This window comes from Gobio gobio (assembly GCF_949357685.1).
Source record: "Gobio gobio genome assembly, chromosome: 8".
Taxonomy (NCBI): domain Eukaryota; kingdom Metazoa; phylum Chordata; class Actinopteri; order Cypriniformes; family Gobionidae; genus Gobio; species Gobio gobio.
The window spans coordinates 4,743,478-4,764,256 of NC_137114.1; the positions used below are offsets into that span (position 1 = coordinate 4,743,478).

Here is a 20,779-nt window from a genome sequence, read left to right on the forward strand (position 1 = left end):
TCTCAAACGAGGGAGTACCTACAGCTCTAAAAAGAGTCTTTCAACCTTCTGACCAGGCAAAGAACTCTACAGAACGACCCTCTAAAACAAGGGGAGTACTTCCTAGGCTCAACCGGGTCGGGTATCGAGGGCCAGACACACGCATTCATGACCTTTCTGGAGCTCAGTGGAGCGGCGGCTTCAACATAACGACTCTCTAAGCGAGAGGAGGTCAACTTCACTCACCACAGGAACATTATAAAAGTGGCCTTACCACAGGCCTTGAGAAAATCATCTACCTGGAATTTAGTGGAGTGGCGTCTTCAACATATTGACTCTCAGATGAGAGGAAGCCAGCCAACTGACCACAGGGTGATTATCAAGGCAGCCCACAGAGGGCTGAGTGCTTGAAGACATGATCTATCTGGAAGTGCCTTTTACTCTGTCAGCGAGAGGAAACCACTTCACTCAACCTATGGCGGTTTATCAAGGAGGCCTCACAGAAGCTTGACATCGTGATCTTGCCTGGAGCTCAGATGAGCGGCGGCCTTAGAAAAACGGCTCTCCAATTGAGAGGAGGCCAGACCACTCACTACAGGTGATATTTCATTCTTAATGCTACCCACTAAGACCTCACAACATGACTCTCAGAGGAGAGGAGGCACATAGTATGGGTGTCACGATAACCTTCTCTAATAATGGAAGCCCCAGTTGAAATGCCCCTATGTGTGTTTATATACACTCACCTAAAGGATTATTAGGAACACCTGTTCAATTTCTCATTAATGCAATTATCTAATCAACCAATCACATGGCAGTTGCTTCAATGCATTTAGGGGTGTGGTCCTGGTCAAGACAATCTCCTGAACTCCACACTGAATGTCGGAATGGGAAAGAAAGGTGATTTAAGCCATTTTGAGTGTGGCATGGTTGTTGGTGCCAGACGGGCCGGTCTGAGTATTTCACAATCTGCTCAGTTACTGGGATTTTCACGCACAACCATTTCTAGGGTTTACAAAGAATGGTGTGAAAAGGGAAAAACATCCAGTATGCGGCAGTCCTGTGGGCGAAAATGCCTTGTTGATGCTAGAGCTCAGAGGAGAATGGGCCGACTGATTCAAGCTGATAGAAGAGCAACTTTGACTGAAATAACCACTCGTTACAACCGAGGTCTGCAGCAAAGCATTTGTGAAGCCACAACACGCACAACCTTAAGGCGGATGGGCTACAACAGCAGAAGACCCCCCCCCGGGTACCACTCATCTCCACTACAAATAGGAAAAAGAGGCGACAATTTGCACCAGCTCACCAAAATTGGACAGTTGAAGACTGCAAAAATGTTGCCTGGTCTGATGAGTCTGGATTTCTGTTGAGACATTCAGATGGTAGAGGCAGAATTTGGCGTAAACAGAATGAGAACATGGATCCATCATGCCTTGTTCCCACTGTGCAGGCTGGTGGTGGTGGTGTAATGGTGTGGGGGATGTTTTCTTGGCACACTTTAGGCCCCTTAGTGCCAATTGGGCATGGTTTAAATGCCACGGCTTACCTGAGCATTGTTTCTGACCATGTCCATCCCTTTATGAGCACCATGTCCCCATCCTCTGATGGCTACTTCCAGCAGGATAATGCACCGTCACAAAGCTCCAATCATTTCAAATTGGTTTCTTGAACATAACAATGAGTTCACTGAACTAAAATGGCCCCCACAGTCACCAGATCTCAACCCAATAGAGCATCTTTGGGATGTGGTGGAACGGCAGCTTCGTGCCCTGGATGTGCCTTTCAGCACCTTGTTGAATCAATGCCACGTAGAATTAAGGCAGTTCTGAAGCGAAAGGGGGTCAAACACAGTATTAGTATGTGTTCCTAATAATCCTTTAGGTGAGTGTATATACACACTTTATTGCCAAAAGTATTGGGACGCCGCTCCAAATCACTGAGTTCAGGTGTTCAATCCCTTCTTGGCCACAGGTGTATAAATCAAGCACTAGGCCTGCAGACGCTTCTACACACATTAGTGAGAGAATGGGCCGCTCTCAGGAGCTCAGAGAACTCAAGCGTGGGGCCGTGATCGGTGGACACCTGTGCAATAAGTCCATTCGGGACATTTCCTCACTATTAAATATTCCACGCTCAACTGTTAGTGGGATTATAACAAAGTGGAAGCGATTGGGAACAACAGCAACTCAGCCATGAAGTGAAATCCCAGAGCGGGGTCAGCGTATGCTGAGGGTCACAGAAGTCACCAACTTTCTGCAGAGTCAAGAGCTCCAGACCTCCAAACTTCTGTGGACTCTAGAGCAGTGGAGACGTGTTCTCTCTGTGACCAATCACGCTTCTCTGTCTGACAATCCCATGGACGAGTCTGGGTTTGGCGGTTGCCAGGAGAACGGGATTTGCCTGACTGCATTATGCCAAGTGTAAAGCTTGGTGGAGGGGGGATTATGGGGTGGGGTTGTTTTTCAGGGGTTAGTTCCAGTGAAAGGAACTCTTAATGCTTCACCAAGACATTTTGGACAATTTCATGCTCCCAACTTTGTGGGCCCAGTTTGGGGACGGCCCCTTCCTGTCCCAGCTTGACTGTGCTCCAGTGCTCAAAGCGTCGCTCCATAAAGACATGGATGAGGAGTTTGGTGTGGAGGATCTGGACTGGCCTGCACAGAGTCCTGACCTCAGCCCGATAGAACAACTTTGGGATGAATTAGAGCGGAGACTGAGAGCCAGGCCTTCTCGTCCAACATCAGTGCAACCATTAAGAGGCGATCTACGAAGCTCAACCTGTGACTTCGAAGATCGGAGGCCTCAACAGAAGAGGCCCGCCATACTTATGCAGCCTGAAAGCCCGGACCTCCAGAAGGGTTCCAATAATGGAACAAACTCCTCATTGGCCCAGCTTCAGGCCTGATGTTATGAGCCCCTGTGGGGCAAGAATGGCAGGAGATAGAAGGCGTTTCTCAATGTCAAGGAAGGATCCTCGGAAGCCAGAATTCCGAGGATGCTACGTCATCGACAGCCGTCGAAGGGCTGTTCCAATGTCGAGGATCCTCGGAATTTCAACCAAGGTCTGAGTCCTTCGTTCGAAAAATATGCCATATACAGGAAAGGATGCATACGAGTAGACTTCGCGCACTTAGCGTTCTCAAATCACCCACAATCCTATGCGCGCAGCTTTGCTATCTTGTTCAAAAAATACAAAATATCGGACGTTGGCGGAGTCGGAGCGTTAACGGGGCAATATGCTTTCAAGTGTAACGTTACCAAACATTTGTTATAACCGTAGTAAATATAAGTAAAGTTTAACTTTTGGTGACAGTTGGTGGTGGTTGAGGAGATTCCCCCCTTCTATGTAAAAGCGCTTTGAGTTAGTGCCTAGAAAAGCGCTATATAAATGTAATTAATTATTATTATTATTAACTTTTAAATGCCAGTACAAATTACAACCGTATTGAGATTATACAAATGACGTTATTGATGGCTAACGGACCTTTTCACTGACGTAATGAGGCTGACGCGCACTTGCAAGCCTGTTCCATTTACATGTTCTCCGAATGCTAAAGAGGAGTCTCGCCTAGCCTCTGAAGGAAGTGACTTGGAAGGATTAGTCCTACAGAGGAAGGATCCTTGACATTGAGAAACACCTACAGTTTGAGATCCACCAATATACAAAATTACTGTAGCTTAAAGGATTAGTTCAGCAAAAAATGAAAATCATCCCATAATTTACTCACCCTCAAGCCATCCTAGTTGATGTGACTTTCTTCATGATGAATGCAATGGGAGTTATATTAAAAAATGTCCATCCATCATAAAAGTAATTCAAACGGCTCCAGGGGGTTAATAAAGGCCTTCTGAAGCGAAGCCATGCATTTGTGTAAGAAACATATCCATATTTAAAACTTTATCAACTGAAATGACTAGCTTCCGACAGATGGCCTACGCAAGATGATTTGTGCCAAAAGAGTATCTCCTGACGCAATGTAGGAGGAGCGTAAGCTTTGACTCCTCGCAGTTCAAACTAACTCAAGCTCCTCTTCTCTCGAGATCCTCCAACATTATGATGGATGGATGCACTTTTATGAGCTTCAAAATCTCGTCCCCCATTCACTGGCATTATAAAGCTTGGAAGAGCCAGGACATTTTGTGTTCCTCTGAAAGAAGAAAGTCATATACTCCTAGGATGGCTTGAGGGTGAGTGAATCTTAAAATTTGCGGGTGAACTATACCTTTAAGCTTTCAAAATGGTCTGTTTTACAAAATGTAAAAGCCACCTGATTGACAGACTGTCCTATGAACTTCTGGTGATGAATTGAATGCCTACATCCAACTTTTTTTCCCCCTCACAGAATCCCAAATATGAGCTTGTCACCCCCAGGAAAATATCCAGAGATCGGCTCCTGTAAGTTTGTCTTCTCCGTACTCTACCAGATTTGCTCATGATCATGATCAGTTCGGGGATCAGTCACATCTGACTCACAGCACTCACGTCCTCTTGCTTTATGACTCTCTTTTTCTAAATGACCAGTGCCAAACTTGAATACTGCCAGGTTTATAAGAATCCACCATGAAATGTGAGAATGGTCAAATGTGTCATTTATTCACTTCCAATCAAAAGCTTGTGGTCAGCGAGAAAAGAAGTCTCTTCTGCTCAAAGAGGCAGCATTTATTTGATCAAAAATACAGTAAAAACAGTAATATTGTGAAATATTCTTGCAATGCAAAAAACGCTGTTTTCTATGTGAAAATACACCGATCAGGCATAACATTATGACCGGTGAAGTGAATTACACTGATGATCTCTTCATCTCTGTTAGTGGGTGGGATATATTAGGCAGCAAGTGAACATTTTGTCCTCAGAGTTGATGTGTTAGAAGCAGGAAAAATGGACAAGCGTAAGGATTTGAGTGAGTTTGACAAGGGCCAGATTGTGACGGCTAGACGACTGGGTCAGAGCATCTCCAAAACTGCAGCTCTTGTGGGGTGTTCCCGGTCTGCAGTGGTCAGTCTCTATCAAAAGTGCTCAGAGGAAGAACCAGTGGAGAACCGGCCACAGGGTCATGAAGGACCAGTGGAGAACCGGCCACAGGGTCATGAAGGACCAGTGGAGAACCGGCCACAGGGTCATGGAGGACCAGTGGAGAACCGGCCACAGGGTCATGGAGGACCAGTGGAGAACCGGCCACAGGGTCATGAAGGACCAGTGGAGAACCGGCCACAGGGTCATGAAGGACCAGTGGAGAACCGGCCACAGGGTCATGGAGGACCAGTGGAGAACCGGCCACAGGGTCATGAAGGACCAGTGGAGAACCGGCCACAGGGTCATGGAGGACCAGTGGAGAACCGGCCACAGGGTCATGAAGGACCAGTGGAGAACCGGCCACAGGGTCATGAAGGACCAGTGGAGAACCGGCCACAGGGTCATGGAGGACCAGTGGAGAACCGGCCACAGGGTCATGAAGGACCAGTGGAGAACCGGCCACAGGGTCATGGAGGACCAGTAGAGAACCGGCCACAGGGTCATGAAGGACCAGTGGAGAACCGGCCACAGGGTCATGGAGGACCAGTGGAGAACCGGCCACAGGGTCATGAAGGACCAGTGGAGAAGCGGCCACAGGGTCATGAGGACCAGTGGAGAACCGGCCACAGGGTCATGAAGGACCAGTGGAGAACCGGCCACAGGGTCATGAAGGACCAGTGGAGAACCGGCCACAGGGTCATGAAGGACCAGTGGAGAACCGGCCACAGGGTCATGGAGGACCAGTGGAGAACCGGCCACAGGGTCATGAAGGACCAGTGGAGAACCGGCCACAGGGTCATGAAGGACCAGTGGAGAACCGGCCACAGGGTCATGAAGGACCAGTGGAGAACCGGCCACAGGGTCATGAAGGACCAGTGGAGAACCGGCCACAGGGTCATGAAGGACCAGTGGAGAACCGGCCACAGGGTCATGGAGGACCAGTGGAGAACCGGCCACAGGGTCATGAAGGACCAGTGGAGAACCGGCCACAGGGTCATGAAGGACCAGTGGAGAACCGGCCACAGGGTCATGGAGGACCAGTGGAGAACCGGCCACAGGGTCATGAAGGACCAGTGGAGAACCGGCCACAGGGTCATGAAGGACCAGTGGAGAACCGGCCACAGGGTCATGGGCGGCCGAGGTTCATTGATGCCCGTGTGGTCGATCAAACAGACGAGCTACTGGAGCTCAAACTGCTCCAGAAGTTCATGCTGGTTCTGATAGAAAGGGCTCAGAATACACAGAGCATCTCAGTTTGTGGAGTATGGGGCGGCACAGCCGCTGACCAGTGCCCATGCTGACCCCTGACCCCGCCCAAAGTGCCATCAGAACTGGACCACGGAGCAATGGAAGCAAAAGGGGGACCAACACAATAATAATGTTATTATGTTCATAATGGTCATAATGTTATGCCTGATCTGTGTATAGTAAAATGTAATTTATTCCTGTGATCAAAGCTGAATTTTCATCATCATTACTTTAGTCTTCAGTCACATGATCCTTCAGAAATCATTCTAATATGAGGATTTGCTGCTAAAGAAACATTTATGATTATTATCAGTGTGGAAAACAGTTGTGCTGCTTCAGATTTTTGTTTGAGAGAACTGAATTTATTTGAAATATAATCTTTTGTAACACTATAAACGTCTTTACTGTCACGTTTGATCAATTTAATGCATCTTTGCTCAATGAAAGTCCAAAAACAAACAAACAAAATGGTACTGACCACAAACTTGTGAGTGGAACTGTGTGTGTAAACAGAAAAAAGGCTTTTACACCGGAATCGAAAGATGTCTTTTGAGGACTGAGATGTGAAATGTTTAACTTTTAGTAATGATTACAGCTTATAATGAGTTACCGAGTAAGAGCAGAAACGTACTGGTAGCTAAGAGTGCTTACAAACCCGAGTTTACACACGACACCAGGAAGCGCTGCAGGATCCCAGCTCTCCCAGTGATGTTGAGTGTTGTTGCAGGCTCCAGCTGGAGGCGGAGGGTGTGTATGAGTGTTCAGACACTGGGCTGGTGTTCGAGGTCTCCCAGCGCGTCAACATCACCTACTGCGTTCTCTCCTGGAGCAAGTTCAGCACCCACTTGACCGGATCATGGAAATTTGCCGGTCCCATTTTTGATGTGGAATGCGAGCCGTCCATTCTCAAATCGGTCCAGTTCCCACACTCACTGTGTCTAGCAGGTACAGAGATCACGTCAAGCCGAATCATACCGTTTGGAAAAAAAAAGGGTTAAAGGGTTAGTTCACCCAAAAATGTAGATTGTGTCATTAATAACTGAGCCTCATGTGGTTGGACACCCGTCAGACCTCCGTTCATCTTCAGACACAAATGAAGATATTTTAGTGTAAATCTGATGCTCTGAAAGGCCTCCATTGGCTCAATGCACTTTACACTCTCAAGACCCTTAAAAGACACTAAAGACTAAAGTTACAAAGTCCATCTCACTACAGCGGCTCTACAATAACTTTATGAAGCAAGAATATTTTTGTGCTCAAAAAAACCCTAAATAACGACTTATATAGTGATGACGATTTCAAAACACGGCCTCATGAAGCTTCAGAGCGTTATGAATCAGTGAGTCGATTCAGCGGTTTTAAAGCGTTATGAATCAGTGAGCCGAATCATGATTCGGATCGCGTGTCAAACCGCCAAACTGCTGAATCGACTCACTGATTCATAACGCTCCAAACTGCTGAATCGACTCACTGATTCATAACGCTCCAAACCGCTGAATCCACTCACTGATTCATAACGCTCCAAAACGACTCACTGATTCATAACGCTCCAAACCGCTGAATCGACTCACTGATTCATAACGCTCCAAACCGCTGAATCGACTCACTGATTCATAACGCTTCAAACCGCTGAATCGACTCGCTGATTCATAACGCTCCAAACCGCTGAATCGACTCACTGATTCATAACGCTTCAAACCGCTGAATCGACTCACTGATTCATAACGCTCCAAACCGCTGAATCGACTCACTGATTCATAATGCTTCAAACCGCTGAATCGACTCACTGATTCATAACGCTTCAAACCGCTGAATCGACTCACTGATTCATAACGCTTCGAAGCTTCATGATGCCGTGTTTTGAAATCGTCATCACTATGTAAGTCGTTATTTAGGGTTTTTTTGCGCACAAAAACTATTCTCGTCTTCATAAAGTTATTGTAGAGCCGCTGTAGTGAGATGGACTTTGTAACTTTAGTCTTTAGTGTCTTTTAAGGGTCTTGAGAGTGTAAAGTGCATTGAGCCAATGGAGGCCTTTCAGAGCATCAGATTTACACTAAAATATCTTCATTTGTGTCTGAAGATGAACGGAGGTCTGACGGGTGTCCAACCACATGAGGCTCAGTCATTAATGACACAATTTACATTTTTTTTGGGTGAACTAACCCTTTAAATTCTCACAGTAGGATTTGGGGTTTTGTGTGCTCTTTTTGATGGTTTTGACGTGGTGGAAAACCTTTCGAATTTTGAGAATTGAATCAAAATGTGTTTATTTTGAACCATTCCCACCGTCCCAGCAGATGAAGACAACGAGGTGAAGTTCAGCGTGCTCCACGTGAAGAACAGCCGTGCTCAGATCGAGCCCTCGGACCATCACTCCGGGAGTCACGTCAAATGGACCGTGTCTTCCCTTTCCCCCGTGGGTCCGATTGTTCAGACGTCGAAGTCCGCAGAGCATCATGGGATCGTGCAGGTGTTCAAAGAGGTGGGCCCTGAGAACGCCTTCTCCTTCAGAGTCTACCTGGCGGGAAACAACTGCTCTGACATCAAGGTGAGGGAACTAAAGGGCTTTCACAGAAACATGACGAGTCCAAGGCTTTTATAGCGCTCACGGCTGACTGGCCGTATTCTCGGTAACCCTGCGATGTAATCTGCTATAATTAGATTTAATTTTAGGCTTAAGCTAGAGCAATGCTGTGTCTTTAGGGAAAGTAGGAGTGATGACATCATTGTGACATCACACCACTTTCAGTTCTGCATCTCTGCCACTCTGTGGCTGATTCTTACTCTGTGACTGTGTCCACTTTAGTGGGCGGCTTTGTGTTCGTGTGTAAGAACATTTATCAATGCCTGCAGCTGCAGAACGGAAGCTCTAAAACCTGCCGGATCTCCGCATCATGCTTTCAGTTTTCACAGCCTCTGACACTTTCAATATAGAGCTTGAGTGAGACTCATTGAGATGCTTAGCCTTCAAAAATATCAAACTATCATTTATGAGCTATATGAGATACAGTAGTGGCCAAAAGAGATGTCCTCTTGTATTGATCCTAAAGTTCGATTAAACCATCATGATATTAGGAAAATGTTTGATATGAGGGAAGAACAAAACACTAAACTTGGTTAAGGTGCACTATATTGCCGAAAGTATTGGGACACCCCTCCGCCATGAAGTGGTTGGCTATATATATACATTACAAAATACATTAAATCAGTATTTTAATGCCACATAAATTAGCAATAATGCCACACATGTTGCCATTAAAAGATAAGACTTGATTGTAATCAGATATTATTTATTTCAATAATCCAAATATATAAAAATAATTAACTTTAGTATAAGAAATTCATTTTTTAAAAGTTAATAAAAACAACAAAAAGTGTGGAAAACAGTTGTGCTGCTTCAGATTTTTGTTCGAAAGAACAGCATTTATTTGAAATATAATCTTTTGTAGCACTATAAATGTCTTTACTGTCACTTTTGATCAATTTAACTGATCAATTTGATATAAAAACAACAAAAATGGCAATAAGCAGATATGAACAGGAGTGAAGTGTGAACACACACCTGTGTGTGTGTGTGTGTGTGTGTGTGCATGTGTGTGTGATCATGTTTGTTTCACATTGCTTTTGTGCTTTAGTACCAGGCCTTCATTTATCTGTGAACATTTTCAGATTTATGCTGGATTTATTTGTATTTTTTTTGACAAATGAAATGAAATTTTCCCACTTTTCCTTAAAAGTGTGTGACCTTAAAATATATATATGATCTTTCTATACACACAGGAAAAACCTGGGCTTGATTCGGTTGTTCTAAAGGTGTATATATATATATACAACCGAATCAAGGCCAGGTTTTTCCTGTGTGTATGGAAAGATAATTTAGAAAAAGTCACAATTTTATGCAACTGAGCTGAAGGAAACCATGTTTATTAACTAAGGAAAAGTCGATCGGGGGTTAATCATAGATGAATAAAGGGTTAAAATGTCAATCTTCCTAGACTTGACATCACTTTTGACCACTACTGTATATCATTTATGAGCTGTCCAAACAATGTCACTTCCCAGGTGTCACAATTTAAAGGTGCAGTGTGTAGTATTTATGAGGATCTATTGACAGAAATGCTATATAATACACATAACTATATTTTCAGTGGAGTATAAAGACCTGACATAATGAGCCGTTATGTTTGTATGACCTTAGAATGAGCCGTTTCTATCTACACACACCGCAGGTCCCTTACAGTGAAGACGCCATTTTGTGCCGTCATGTTTCTACGGTAGCCCTAAAGGGACAAACTTCTCTAAAGGGAGGGGTGAGCGGTGGACAATTCACAACCTCACCACTAGATGCCACTAAAACGTACCCGATCTGGCCATTAACGTCACAAAAGTCTATCATTTGACAATTTACTCATTCAAACCACTGTAGACCATTTAAGCACATGAAACTTAATTTGTTACCTGCACATTATTTGAATATGTATTGTATTTATTAGTGCAGGGTAGGTAAACATGTGAACCACTGGCTCGACTGGGCCATATGGCCCCCTCTGGTTCTTCTGCCATTAGTTGCAGTGCATGTGGGGGAAATCTGTGAGCTGTACTTGATGACAAATATCATTTACATTTCATTCGTACATCAAAAATTACAGCACTCAGGGGCAAATTTTCTGGTTAGGTACTCACCAGTGTGGCCCAGGCCAAAACGCTTGAATGGAGCAAATGTGCTTAAAATGTTCTTGCTAAATGTCACTAACTATCATCCCCTCATCGTGTGTGTCCGCGCAGGGGCTTCTCTCAGTCTTCTGCTGTGGGTTTGATCATTAAACTCACACGTGAAATGACTTCCTGTGGTCTGTGCACCCACACAGCGGTTTCAGTGCAGCGTATTTCAGAGAAGCACTTTCAGTTTCACTCAGTCCAAAAACTGCCTCTGAGCTTTGCCTGACCTTCAGTTCAGGCAGAAATGAAAATGTATAGTCATTTACAGTACTCACCGAAATTACTTTCTTCTAAGAATGTCCTGTGCAAATGGGGACTGGGTCAGTCAAGCTGAAAAATCACAAAACCCCCCCTAAAATATCGTGCAATGTTACTTTACTTACATTTTGGTCTGATTTTAGAGGCCTTTTCCACAAAGTGCAGTAGTGTGCTTAGGAAAAATGACATCTTCGTTCAAATATTAAAAATATGTTATAGATATTGTACGCATTGCGTAGTTGTGCTTGGACTCGATTGTTTTAGTTGTGATAACACAATGAAACACCAAAATATGCTGACATCATTTTTGTCCAGGCTGTCATACAAAGAAATGATGAACACAAATGCAAAAACAAGAGAGAACCAACCAAATATTAATAACTGATTATGTTGTAGTCAATGAGCTTGTTTTTTTGCATAGTAAAAATAAAACCTGTTTTTGCCAAATCATTTTGTCAGAGAAATACCTCAGTGTTTTGTTCTTTCCTCATTTTTGTAAATATTAAAATTATATAAAATATTCTACTCATATTTTGATGGTTTAAATGAACTTGTAGAGTCTTTAGAAATGAATATGGACATCACTTTTGGCCACTACTGTATGTGCCACAAACAATATAAAACGATATTACTAAATTCCTAGTAAGATGGATGAGTTTCTATCAATAAATACGTATTTGAAAATAGTAAAAGCTTCATCACTCATTGAGATCCACCATATTAATAGCAGTCACGCCTCCTCACACAGAGCACATCATCGCTGTCCGATTAAAAGCACACCTTCAGATTTTAATTTGTCAAGATCATGGGAAAAACTCTTTTTCTCTTAAAGAAATCTTACAAGATAAATGGAAAATAACATCAACAAATAGAATCCTATCAATCCACATGCTGTTTTAATTCAGACAGAAACGAAATATTGATTACAACAACATTTACAACATTTAAGCGCTCCTCACGATAATGCCCCTTTTTACAAGATGTAAAATAAGTCTCTGATGTCCCCAGAGTGTGTGTGTGAAGTTTTAGCTCAAAATACCCCACAGATCATTTTTATAGCATGTTAAAATTGCCACTTTTTGAGGTTGAGCAAACACGCGTGCCGTTTTTCTGTGTCCCTTTAAATGCAAATGAGCTGCTGCTCCCCGCCCCCTTTCAGGAAGAGGGCGGAGCTTCAAGAGCTCATGTTAGCAGCTCTGATTGCCTCACACACATACACATACACACTGACAATATCAGAAACTGTTCAGCCTTTTCTGATCAAACCAGAGTCAGACAATGATGGAGAGACTCCAGAAGAAGAGACAACATGTAGAACGAGACAGGACGCTTCTGAAGGGATAGAGGATGAGTTTATGAGTTAACCATCTTCAGTCATTGATTAGCATATTCTGTCATGATCATCTATAAAGCGCTGGTGTGGGGTAAGATGAGCCAGAGAATATCTGCTGATGAAGAGAGAACAGGGATAGTTTAGTGTAATTACGGTTATAACTGATGATGTCATCTCGCTTTATGACATGCGATTGCGTTTGTGTTCGTACTGTATCAATAAATGTGAGAGACGGACGACAGCTTGAGCGACTCGCAAATGTCCATTATGTGCGTTGGTACATCCCAAAACACAACACTTGTGATGTCTCTTTGGCACAGACATTGTAAAACTCCAGCTGGAAACAGAAATGATGTGCTTTTGTCGCGATCCTGTAACCCTGAGTTTGTCTAGCTTTCGCCGTATGTAAAAGACTCAGAGGTTCTCATTCATTTCTTTGCAACTTGTCTCAGGACATCAGGAAGGCGGTTCGTGGGGCGAACAGCTGTAAGAACAACAAGAGGTATATACGAGTAGACAAGCCACCGACCTGCATGCTAGAGGAGAACCGGAAGTACCGGCTGACCAGCGAGCCCGTGGGTCACATCACACCAGAGGTAAGGGACGCAGTAACATCTGCCGTTGAATCCAGATGTGTTCCAGATGTGGCCCGGATCTGGACCAACACTATGTTGGGTCAGCAGTGCAGGCTTTGAGTAGATTGTGTGTGTGTCTGCAGGACATGCTCTTCACACCGGTCATCGTGGCGGTCAAGGGATACTTCGAGGTCTTCTTCGAGGAGAGTCCTCCTTTCAAACTGTCCTTGACCGATGCCGACTCGGGACACACTGTGTGGACTGCGACCATCAGAGAGGGTACGGCTTCATCAACACACAAAAACCAGTGGCTCATTTCAAGGAGATGGCCAAATGCCTATAACTTTATTGGAGATGTCACTCCTGAACTTACAAGAAATCATATTTTCCCACCTCAAGCCTGCAGTTCCAGGCCCATCAGTGACTAAGAGCAGCACAGGAGCACACGCCCCCAGTACTCAACAAATATACTGGCCATGTGTTTAAGGGCGTTTTCACACCTGAAAGTCCACACCAAGGTCCGAATCGAAGTTCATGTTTTGATACATTTTATACATTCGGTTAGTTTTGGTTTGGTTTCACATTGCAGTTATGTGAGCGCACTAAAGAACTTTACATGACACACTTGCGTCCTGTCGTCATCATCTGTGTGGGCGGCATCTGGACATTGATTGGTTTGTAAACGGATGTGCGTCTGACGTCAGCGTCTTTGACAAGAATGAATGAACGGACGGACGCATATCACCGCCACTATTGAACAGTGCGCAATGCTTGACCATTTTTTATTCGTTACGTTTAAAAGTGGACATTTCAAGCTTTATATTCACACATTTCTCATGTTTGTGAGACAGTATCTGCTGAGTTTCGGTTTATTTGAGACGCGCTCCAGTTCATGTAAAGCATGTGATCGCTCCCGCGATTATTGTCTGCTATAGACTATTTGCTTCTTATTTATTAAATCCAGGAAATTATCTGATTAAACGTTGATTAAAATTAAGATACAATTTATACAAAACGAAATTCACATTAAAGAAAGGCTTTCTAAGCAAAATCATACAAAATTTAGTTCAAAATCATTTCTGACCTTATGTCTTCTGACATATTGCGCATCTTTTCACTTTTCATAATCAATGTAGCCTAGATTGAATTTAAAAATAACATTATAATATTTAAACATAAACAGGAACTTCCTGTAAATGGTCTGAAAGTCTGAACCATACAGAAAATGCTTTCACACTAAAACCGAACCTTTGTTCAGTTTGATCCGGAGCGAGACTGCCTCTTTTCGTCAGACCAGATTTCATCTGTTTGGTCTGGCCCGTGGTCAGGGGAGGTTTCACACCTGTCATTTTTATTCGGACCAAACTGAAAAGTCCGAAAATCCGGAGCAAACAAGGCAGGTGTGAAAACGCCCCAACTCTCAGACTAAACTTTGAATGAATGACGTTTAGAATGAATACCTTGAGCACACAAAGTCTGGTAAATCCATCGCAAAAATGACAGCCTCAACATATGATGTTATGGCCAATATATAATGACATACTACTAAAGACTTACTTCTGTGTCAAAAGTATGATTTTCATGTGTCTCCCTTAAATATGAAGTCAGAAAGACGCATTTATGTCGAAAGTGGGAAACGTCACAGCATATCAGGGCTGAACAGAGTGCAGGTACAAAGACAAATTCTGTATTTGCTCAGAACAAAAATTTGTTGTTTTATACAGTAAACATATTCGGTTCAATATCCTGTTAATTTATAATAGTAAGTCGTGGAGTTCCTGAGAATGACCCTTGACCCATGTGTGTACCTGTGATTATAAAGAACAATAAATCTGATATAAAATCTTTAATTTACAGGAGACTGTGTACATCATCTAGATGAAAAGCCCAGGAAACCAATGAAAGGTAAGAAGAATAGAGGGCTGCAGGGATGACGGATGTTTTAAGCGCTTCTGGTTCCATCGTCCTGAAGTCAGTGGGTTTTTTGAATAGGTTTTTGGTTCTGCAGACTTTTGGTTAAAAAAAACAAAAACAAAATAATTTTTTGAGCCAGAACATAACCAGCTAGTGTTCAAAACGATCCCCTTACCTCAGCCCGATGCACAACGGTAAGCTTGTAATGTGTTATAATTTGAGTGGTACTGGTGGATTTCCGCGGGATATTCGAGCATGTCTTTCTTACGTCTGTACACATAATGGAGTCCGGCTAGTAGGCTAACACATGTGAGGATGCTGCAGGTGGCGGATCATTTATAGCCTGTTCTCACAGCAGCTGGAATAATTACATTTATCGGATTGTTTTATTATCGGACATTGTAATCCAGAAATGTTCAAATGACAGTGGCTCAGTGGTTCATGTAGGTTGTCTACTAACCGGAAGGTTGGTGGTTCGATCCCCGGTTCCACCTGACCAAGTGTCGAGGTGTCCATGAGTAAGAAACCTAACCCCAGCTGCTCCCGATGAGCTGGATGGAGCCTTGCATGGCTGACACCGCCGTCGGTGTGTGAATGGGTGAATGTGAGGCGATGTGTAAAGCGCTTTGGATGGCCATGGGTCTGTAGAAAGCGCTATATAAATTCAGTCCATTTACAATCATGAATGACAACCACACACTCTGCAAAATAGGGCTGCATCTAATGACTATTTTTTTGTCGATTAATCTATTGATTATTTTTCAGACTAGTTGACTAATCTATAAATCCCCCCCCCCCCTGAATAGTCGGCTAATCTATCAATTATTTTTCGCTTAGTCGCCTAATCTATCAGTTATTTTACAGTTAGTCGACTAATCTAGGGCTGCAGCTATCGATTCTTTTTGTAATCGATTAATCTAGCACTTAATGGATCGATTAATCAGATACATTTTTCCCCGTGTTTTTAAACAACCAAAACAAATAATGCATAACGAAATGAAGAGGAAAAGCAATTTAATTTATTAATATGCTCAACAGGTTTCATGCTGTAATCTAGCGCTGACATCAAAGTAAATATCTTTTATGTAGATTTCTACACCTGCAGCATTTACCATTAGGCTACTAACAAATAAAATATCATTTCTGGGGTGAGCCTATTTGCTATGGTAACCTAGCAACCTGTATGTGTGTGTGTGTGTGTGTGTGTGTGTGTGTGTGTGTGTGTGTGTGTGGCTTCATTGCAGTTTGGTACAGCAGAAATACATACATTCATTTTTAATAGAGCGCTGCATTTGGCTTGCATCACTTGCATAGCGGTGCATTTTAGGTGAAGCATCCGTTTGAAAAATTGCGTCACAACATCACGTCCTGGTGTATACAGTGAATGCTGAAATTATTGTTGCGTGGCTACATAAAAGTTTAAGCATATGGTGCGAGAGAGAGAGAGAGAGAGAGAGAGAGAGGGAGAGAGAGAGAGAGAGAGAGAGAGAGAGAGAGAGAGAGAGAGAGAGAGAGGAGGGTGCGTGTGTGTTACTGATTTTCTACTATCAATTCTGTGCTGCTCTCCGCGCGCGATCTTCACGTGTAAAGAGGTCTGCCTTCAGGGCGCGCGCTCGTTGTCAAAGACGCGACACGGCTCAACTCTCCGTGTCACAGAAAAAAGCTGAGCACTGAACGGATAAGTTTTCCGTATTGTTGTTTTTGAATAGTGCACAAGCGCTTCAATGTTCAAACTGGCAAGGTTTTAAAAGCATTTACTTGACAAACTTAATGAGGATGAAAGTGAAAGCGATCTGGCTTCGGGGCTTGCGCGAGCCGCGTGTGTGTGTGTGGCAGCTATAAGAACGGTAATCAACTTACATAAACTGTGTAAAACATGCAGTTACTATAGTGATTCTGGGCATCTAGAATCTGAACTAAATTCAAAATGTATCACGCGCTATGTTGTGCTTCCTGAACATTGAACAGCGGTCCGTGTGAATCAGATCCTGCGCGTATAGTGCGCGTCATAGGAATTTAACGAGGCTTCGAGGCAGAATTTTTGCCTCGAGGAATTTTTGTAATCGAGTTAATCGAGTAACTCGATGAATCGTTTCAGCCCTAGACTAATCTGCCGATTATTTTTCGATTAGTCGACTAATCTATCAATAATTTTTCTGGTTAGTCGACTAATCTGCCGGTTATTTTCCGATTAGTTGGCTAATCTATCAATTGTTTTTCAGATTTTTCTAATCTATCAATTGTTTTCTGAATAGTCGACTAATCTATCAATTATTTCCTGGTTAGTCAGCTAATCTATCAATTTATTTTTTCGGTTAGTCGACTAATCTATCGATTATTTTTTCAATTAGTCGGCTAATCTATCAATTATTTTTCTTGTTAGTCGCCTAATCTATTGATTATTTTTACGCTTAGTCGCCTAATCTGCCGGTTATTTTCCGATTAGTCGACTAATCTATTAATTTTTCCTGGTTAGTCGACTAATCTAGCAATTATTTCGATTAGTTGGCTAATCGATCAATTATTTCCGATTAGCCAGCTAATCTATCATTTATTTTTCTGGTTAGTCTGCTAATCTATCGGTTATTTTCTGGTTAGTCGCCTAATCTGCCGGTTATTTTCCGAATAGTCGACTAATCTATCAATTGTTTTCCCAATTAGCCGACTCATCTATCAAATTTTTGCGATTAGTTGGCTAATCTATCAATTGTTTTTGATTAGCCGCCTAATCTGCCGGCTATTTACCGATTAGTCGACTAATCTTTTATTTAATAATCGATTAGGCGCCTAAGCTATCCATTACCCCCCCGACTAATCTACCGATTCGTTTCGATTAGTCGCCTAATCTATCAATTATTTTTCAAATAAATCGGCTAATCTATTGATTATTTTCCCTGTTCGCCAACTAAACTATCACTTATTTTCCCGAATAGTCTGCTAATCTATCAATTATTTTCTGCTTAGTCGACTGATCTATCAATAATTTTTTCTGTTAGTCGGCTAATCTACTGGTTATTTTTCCTGATTAGCCAACTAATCTATCGGATGTTTTTCCGATTGGTCTGCTAATCTAACGATTATTTTTCCAGATTAATCTGATGATTCTTTTTTTACTGATTATTGTATTTTAAAGAGGGTAGTGAATTTGTATATTACTTTAACATGAAATTAATGAATGATGCCAATATTAAATGTATTTCAGGAAGGTTAGTGTTCTTATGCCATTTTATAATGAAATATATGAACACAAGAAGCATTTTAAACATTATGTATAACTAATGATACTATTCATCATAAAATGTATACAGAGTAGGCCTAATTAGGAAATGTTGTTTACTATAATAGTTGATTATGATTTACTTATTGATTTGTGTCAATGGTAAACGAAAATGCACTTGTATTTATCTGCAAAAGATTCACATACAGGAGCTTTCAGCATAGTGTTAATGTATAACTAGTCGTCTTATTTTGGGAAAAGGGAGTAGAGCGAGTTCGACAAAAGGCGGATTCGAACCTCGGATCGATTTGCGTCAAAACTTGAAGGGGAAAGTGAGTTGAAGCTTAATGGAGTACTTTCAGGACTGATACAATTTTTGTGGTCTGGCCCTCTACAGTCAGAAAGAGACACAGCAGCACGTCAGAGGAGGAGCTCTGTAACAAGCCCAATAAGAAAGCCCGCGGCATCGATGAGTCCGGTAGGTTCATGAACATGACACCTCCTGACCGTATTTGTGCTGGGCTGTGTCTTGACCGAAGGGCTGCTGTGTCCTCAGACTGTCCCGCGGCGGCCGCAGCTCCAGACCTGACGGACCAGCAGCTGATGCAGGTGGCCAAACGCATGGGGAAAGAGTGGAAGATCGTGGCCATCTGCTATCTGGGCCTCAGCAAACAGGACCTGGAGGAGATGGAGGCCGCAGAGGAGGACGTGACCATGCTGAAGTTCAACACGCTGGAGCGCTGGAGGCGGCGACAACCTAAGGGGAAAGCGGGAATTCAGGAACTCCACAAGTGTCTGAAAGACAACGATGACGTGCCTAATGAGGTCATTGCTGTGCTGGACGGTGAGTAACGGGATCTTGTGTGTTTCAGTGTGTAACCGCTACTCAGCTCAGCTGGAGGGACGGCTTTATAATCGCTAAGCCAATAAGAGTCAGAAGTAGGACTTTTATTTTTATTTTATTTATCTGTAAATAAAATAGCATGATATATATATATATTTATATTGGCCAACTGCCACCCTGCTCTCTATACGATACCAACCATCAAAAAACGTAACTCTTTCCACGCTATTGACGGAAATGTCCTGCTTTCTGTGTTTTCACTGTCATACGGTAGAGGGCACTATTACAGATCATCTAGTACAGAATCTCCTGATCAAAACACAAGTGAAGAAGAAGCAGAAACAAGCGATAGAAGCATTGCTGATGCATTTAACTCAAAACTGCCTAATGTTATTGAATGAAATGTCGACCTAGGACGAGCTCTAGGACTGTGAAGCTCTGGGGTGTTGATGGACTCCATCTACTTCATCTGTGTTTGATCATCGCTCTGAATCTGATCACGATTTTCTCAGCTTTTTGATGCTTTTTTACGAAACCCACATTCAAGTGTTGATAAGAAAGAAAGCATGAAGCTGAAATAAAAGTTTTTTTTTGTTTTAAAAGCAGAGGGTCTGTTCTTTCTTTTGATACATTGATATTGATGTTGTCAAAATGAGTGAGTTAATGCTAACAATATTTTTTTTCAGTTTAACGCATTAAAAATACTTAACAAAATTAACACATTACCGTTTTTTCTGCTTTTAAACCATTAAAGCTCCACAAGACGGAAAAGAACGAGCTGTCTGTGAATGTCACACAAATGTGTGATTAATTTGTTAATTTTTTTAATCGACTGACAGCACTAAATGATATACATACAACAAAATATTGTGGGGGCCATGAAACCTTTATTATGAAAATGATTAAAAACGCTGGCAGGGAAAGAGTTAACTTGCTAGTGACAAGCATAGATATACATAATAAAGGCTAGATGTCTTACGGCGGAGTCTCTAACGTCATCACCAGCGGCCATCTTGTCACAGGCAAGCTTTCTGGCGGGTGATCTGCACGAACACAAATACTCTTATCTCGCTGAAATCTTGACGGATTTACAAATGGTTTGGTTTCCTACAAACGTTATTAATGTGGCTATAATTCTGAATGCTTGAACAAATTATGAATAATTATTCATAAGTATGCAGCGTCACAACTACATCTCTGACGTTCACAACAAACCAAACAGTTTGAAAATCGGTAGAAAATTGAGCAAGTTATGGTTATTTAAAAAGTACAAGCACCATTAAAACACAATGTTACGAATGAGCGAGCTGCCTGTGACAAGATGGCCGCCAGGTGTGGACGTCGACCTCCATTGGCCAGCAGTGCGGACGAGACATCTGAATGGGTCAAAACACTTTTTAAAACAAAGTTACGCCGCTGCATCGCATTATGGATAACTTTTGACTCACTATATGTTGGTGGTGTTCACATTATATGCACTTGCACACCAATTGCCAACAAAACACACATTTGATGCATTTTACTCACCGCCTGCAACGATCTGCAAATCCAACAGGCCGCTTATAAAACATTCGTCACCGAAAATGTGTGTGTGTGTCTGTGTGTGCGTGCGCTCATCCCAGAGAAGTGTCCATACAAGGATTTTCCGCCCTCTATTACGACATACAGAGCC

The 20,779-nt window shown here is 42.7% G+C and overlaps 1 protein-coding gene across 2 annotated transcripts in view; it reads left to right on the forward strand.

The window, feature by feature from the left end:
- LOC307131006 (NACHT, LRR and PYD domains-containing protein 1b allele 2) overlaps positions 1-20,779 on the forward strand; it is a 45,351-nt gene that overhangs the window by 21,679 nt on the left and 2,893 nt on the right. Inside the window, exons 7-14 of one of the 2 annotated variants that reach the window (XM_079824382.1) lie at positions 4,326-4,378; positions 6,972-7,189; positions 8,545-8,795; positions 13,010-13,153; positions 13,276-13,411; positions 14,990-15,037; positions 18,661-18,741; positions 18,820-19,107. In XM_079824382.1, coding sequence (XP_079680508.1) covers positions 4,326-4,378; positions 6,972-7,189; positions 8,545-8,795; positions 13,010-13,153; positions 13,276-13,411; positions 14,990-15,037; positions 18,661-18,741; positions 18,820-19,107 — 1,219 coding nt within the window. Of the gene's footprint in view, positions 1-4,325; positions 4,379-6,971; positions 7,190-8,541; positions 8,796-13,009; positions 13,154-13,275; positions 13,412-14,989; positions 15,038-18,660; positions 18,742-18,819; positions 19,108-20,779 lie in introns of both variants that reach the window. The other variant, XM_079824381.1, reaches the window with a different exon arrangement.